This window comes from Vulpes lagopus, chromosome 14 (assembly GCF_018345385.1).
Source record: "Vulpes lagopus strain Blue_001 chromosome 14, ASM1834538v1, whole genome shotgun sequence".
Taxonomy (NCBI): Eukaryota; Metazoa; Chordata; class Mammalia; order Carnivora; family Canidae; genus Vulpes; species Vulpes lagopus.
In genome coordinates, this window is record NC_054837.1 from 35,540,388 (window position 1) to 35,545,691 (window position 5,304).

General features: G+C 46.5%; 1 protein-coding gene across 1 annotated transcript in view; it reads left to right on the top strand.

The window, feature by feature from the left end:
- LOC121475342 overlaps nucleotides 1-4,113 on the top strand; it is a 27,583-nt gene extending 23,470 nt beyond the window's left edge. Inside the window, exon 7 of the mRNA XM_041728538.1 lies at nucleotides 4,085-4,113. Within this exon, the coding sequence (XP_041584472.1) occupies nucleotides 4,085-4,113 (29 nt within the window). The remainder of the gene's footprint in view (nucleotides 1-4,084) is intronic.
- The last annotated feature ends 1,191 nt before the right edge of the window (nucleotides 4,114-5,304 follow it).

A 5,304-nucleotide genomic window follows, 5' to 3' on the forward strand; every position in this document is an offset into this window, starting at 1 on the left:
GATGAGGACAGGAGTTGAGTGTGTGCATGTGTGTGGCTAGGAAGTACGGACTGCGCTCCCCTCTATGGGGCCTCACCCTGTCCAGGATCTGTGGGCTCTCCAGGAATATGTGGCCTTTCCTATGTGCACTCAACACCAGTGACAGGCCCAAATCATTGATATGGACACCTATAGCTGCGCTTGTTTACATGACCATGGAGGCCTCTGTGTAATGTTGGGCCGTGTAGGGGACTCTGGTAGAATCAGTGTTTTGAAAGAAGGACCCAGCTGCTGGATCTCCTTTGCTGCCTACTTTGAGAGCTGATGACACCATGACTGAGTGATTAGTGCGCATCAATCGCCCAGAGCCATTCGGACCAACCCCTGGGTTCCCACCTTGGCTGTCAACGTGGGGGGTCAAGGGTTTGGGTCATTCATCTCTGCACCATCTCCTTCTCAGGAAAGGAAATGGAAACATCCTCCAGGTATAGCTGTGGTGAGGGAGGGATGGGCAAGTAAGGGGTGTCACAGTGATGAGATGACTTTGGAAAGCTGACCCCTCGATTGTGCTGCAAGTGTGGGAATACCCGCTGGGAAATCACACACTCACATTCACATACCACATAGATACGCAGACACACACATACACGCTAGTGTGGACACAGACGCCCTTTGACACACGTGCACACAAACCATCACCTCCTACATGCCATAGTTCCTCCAGGCCCTGTACAACATGGTCTCACAGCTTTAGTGGACAATTTTCTCTCACCATACCCCAACCCTCATTCCCAGGAGGAATCCGGGATCAGAGGCCAGACTTGTATTGACACGAGATTTCACTGCCAAATAGGTTACTTTGAAATACATACAGTTTTGGTTAGTCTCAGCATCCACCTGCGATTGGAGAAAAGAGGAAAACAGTGAGGATCACAGCATCATGTACCCTGTTTGCAGAGCTCTTTTGTTTGGTGAGAACTAAAGGAGACTGGGTGGAGTCCAAAGGTTGAGTCAGTGTTCCCCCGCTCCAGTGAAAGAGGACCCTGTTAAAGATGCTTGAGCTTTCAATAACAGATCTCTGAAATCCAATCTGATCAACAGATACAAAATGCTTTTTGAGAGGGAAACACTTTCTGCTGTTGAAGGTGCTGGATGCCACAAAATTTGTAAGTGAGGCTGCCCTGTTACATCCCCCTTTTTGTGTCTGCTGTCATTGGAAATAGTCTTTCATTCACCATTCTCCCCACAAAGGAGACTGCTTGTCTCATCCCTCAGGTGTATTATCCAAATTTTGTCCTGTGTACCTTCAAGTAGAAAGCAATGAAGCAACCTTCCTTCTCAGAGAAAGAGAGGCCAGCTTACCTCAGGGAGAGATGAGGCCCGTTCCTGTGCCTCGTCCATGGGAACGTCCTCGGCTGGTCCCTCCGTGGGATCTAAGGACACAGAGTATCTGTCAGGACGTTGGTTTTGCTGCCCAGGAGGGGCAGGGGAGTTCTGCTTGAGGTGGAAACGGGGACACGGAGCACAGGTGTGAACAGTGAGCAAGCAAGACCCGACCTGCTGTTGGGCTAACTTCCTCGATGGACGAAGAAATGAAGAGCAGATGAGCAAGAAGGAAAAGGAATCTGGACTTTGCTTTCAAGCTAAATGGATCTATATAGTGGGCAATTGTCAGTCTCAAAATGCGAAACATTCGATGCCTTCTGCATTTCATCACTGTCCCCTGAATCATCCTTCGCACTGTAAAGGCCAGCCACCTTCCCACTTCTTCACCTGTCACGGGACCAGTTCAGCTTCCATGCCTTCACACATACTGCTATGTACGTGTCCTCTATTCCTTCGGAGTGTTACTTTTGTGGGTTGAAATAGACGTAGTGTTGATGTTATTATTAATAAGTAAGTAATGCTCAGCAGCCCTGTTTACAGTCCTGATGCTGTGTACTTAGCACTGCCATCTGATCTACATCCAAAACTGTCCTTTTTTTCTATGATAGTCACAGAGAGAGAGAGATAGAGAGAGAGAGAGAGAGAGAGAGAGAGAGAGGCAGAGACCTAGGCAGAGAGAGAAGCAGGCTCCATGCACCGGGAGCCTGACGGGGGATTCGATCCCGGGCCTCCAGGATCGCGCCCTGGACCAAAGGCAGGCGCTAAACCGCTGTGCCATCCAGGGATCCCCATCCAAACCTTTCCATCCTAAGGAATCTCTGTACCCATAAAGAGATGAATGTTCCTCCTCCCCTCACCTCCTGCCTCCAGCCACCCCGCGTGTTGATTTTCTGGGTCTGTGAGTTTGCCTACTCTAATTTGATCCTTTAAGTGGGGTCAAGTAATTTATTTCTTTCTCCGCATGCCTTCTTTCAAACAGCATATTGGTTATTCAAGGTCTAGCCCTTTGTAGCATATTGAGCCCTTTGGGTTTTTTTATGGCTGAGTCACATTCTGTCCTGTGTGCATGTAACATTTTAGGTGTCCTTTCATCCCATGCTGAATTTGGGGGTTGTGCCTATCTCTTACACTAAGGAAGACTGCTGTCACAAACATGGGTGCCCAGATTATACTTGGAAATACATGTTGACTTCCATGGTTATAGTAAGGTGATGGACTTGAAAGAGTTCAATTTGTACATTTGAAATCATGGAGAAATGTGTCACAGCATTTTGTACTATTCTGCTATTTCAATGTCACTAGTGCAAGAGCTAACTACTCTTAAATCCACTTAATGAGTAAATTCTCACAAACCTTCTTCAGTGGCACTGATCAGTTTTACCCGGTTGTGCAGAGCGAAGCGCACTTTCTTAAATCTCTTCTTTCTGGGAGTGGACCGCGCAGCTTCTGTCTCATCCCCCCCACAGGTTCCTAGGAAATGCATAGCAATAGAAAGCAGTGTTGTTGGCATCTTGTGGGCAGAAGTCCATGGGGGATTAGTCCAAATTGACTCTTGTATCAGCCTTCTATTCCCCCTACACAACTGTTGCCCCATGGAGTGTCATGCCTCCAACTTGCACTTAGGAAGACTTTGCATTGAGGTGTGCACTGAAATACCCCCACAGACAGGTTTTGTGGGCAAATGCCCCGATTTACCAGAGACATTAAAGCAACACAGCAAAGCACCATGAGCAGGCCTTATGTCCTGGGTTCTCATCCTACTTAGAAGGTGCGCGTACCGGACAGAGTTCCAGAAAGCCCTCTGTGCCTCAGTTCCCTGTTCTGAGATGTGGAGATGTCCATACCACCTACTCACTAGTGTGCTGTTAGGAGGCGAAATGGGATTGACTGCAAGTAGAGCCTTGGGCACAGTGAAGATTGGATGCTTCACGATTGCTTTGTAGGTATGCAGCACTCAAATGGCTACAGAATGAGTTAGACGTCTGGTCTTGGGTGGATCTAGACAGGGGACTCGGTTGGCTCCACAGCATGGAAGGATGGAAGTTCCCCTCTTTAGCCTTCATATGGAAATGACGTTCTAGAGCTCTTGGAGGCCAAGTGACAGCCCACTGCTGGAATGCCCATAGTCGCACCATCAGGAGGGGAAGCAGGGGCTATAACCCATGGTTTACAATGTAGGCATTGAGAGATAGGGAGCTGAAGGAACTTTCCAGAGTGGCCACACTGTTGTGTGATGGATCATGGACAGGAATTAAACTCATGATGCTGAGTGTTCTGAGATTGATCTAAGGTATGATCTAGGGACCTGGAATAAAGCCCGTCCATGGGTAAATGTAGCTACCCTGGCTGGAGGGAGTGCGTCCCTGCTCCTTCCTTCTTCCCTCCCTCACACCTTCTCTCTACTCCCAGCTCTCTTCATCCTCTCTAGACCCTGTCAGGGCAGGGGACAGGCTCCTGTCTCCTCTTAGACAGTCCCCGGCCTAGGTACCGCCTCGAGACTCCATCCCGGACTCTCTCTGAGGACCATCCAACCATCCATGACTCGCCTACAGATGTTCACTCCACCTCCCCGATGGCCTGGTCCCTTCTCATTCACTCCAAGGCATCGCTCAGACAGCCAATGAGAGCATCCACACCAACCCCTGAAAATACCACAGGGAATCCCAGTTTCCTTCCATCTGAAACTGTCTGGATTTAGACTGCTCACATTTGCTTTCAGATTTTGACATCTACACTGAGAAGAGCTGACCTTTCCCTGTCATATGTTGCCAGATGATCCATAAGAGCAGTGTGGTGTGTTTCCTGAGTGTGTTCTTTATGAGACTATGGACAAAGTTGACATTTAGAAGTAGAACATTCTTTTAAATGTAGAAGATATATAAGGAAGCCAGCTTCATCAAACAATCAAAATTAAGTTTTGCAGGAAAACCCGAAAATACATTCATTTTACAACGTGGACGACTGGGACGGTGGAAATGAAAATGCAAAAAAAAAAAAAAATACAAACAAAAAGAGAGAAGAGTTTCTGAACCAGTCAGCAAGCCAGCTTGAGAGAACAGACTTCAGAACATGAGAATGAACATACCTTTAAAACAGCATTTCAGATTTCCCATTGTAGGGAGCGTCTCACCTGCTACCAAACTGCACTTGATCGGCTCAGAGAGTGACAGTTGGAATGAAAGGTGAGCATCATCACATCACCGTGGTGATGGGTCATGATAGAACTTTCAGCCTGAAGGCAGGTCTGCACATTCTGGCTCCAGCTGCTGCTGTCTGGCCCGGTGGTATCCTCACAGGCCAAGTGTGGCATTAAGAGGACATGTCTTTTCTCAAAAATGGAAGGTGGCCAACACCCTATTCCCTGTTCGTGAGAACAATGACAGCAGGGAAAGGGACCCACAGTCTAATAGAGGTGACAGTGAAAACTTGCAGGGTGAAGCGGGATCAATCATACTAGGTATCAAAAGAGGTTCCTTCTTGCTTAGAAATCCTATTTCCTCCCATTTCTGCTATTCCTCAGTTATCAGACACGTTTAGGGACAACATTAACATTTGCTATCAGAGCAGTAGAGAACAGTAGTTTGAATTGAATTTTTAAAATCTTTTCCATTTGATGAGTCCTACGTGATAAATGTAAGCGATCAATCACTAAGTTCTACAATTGAAAGCGATATTACACTATATATACATTAACTAACTAGAATTTAAAATAAATTTTGAATCATAAATCAATAAATGAAGTTTAAAACCTAAAAAGCCATTTTCTTCCTCTCAACACAGAATTATCAAATTAGATATAGTCCCCTTATTACTTTTATAAGTTTTATCCTTTTCCTTAATATGCAATTTAACTTACTTAACTATCTCACCTGGATCACTCAGTTTTATCTCCCCGTGGACCTGAGCTCTCCGTTACCTTCACCTTATTCATAATACAGT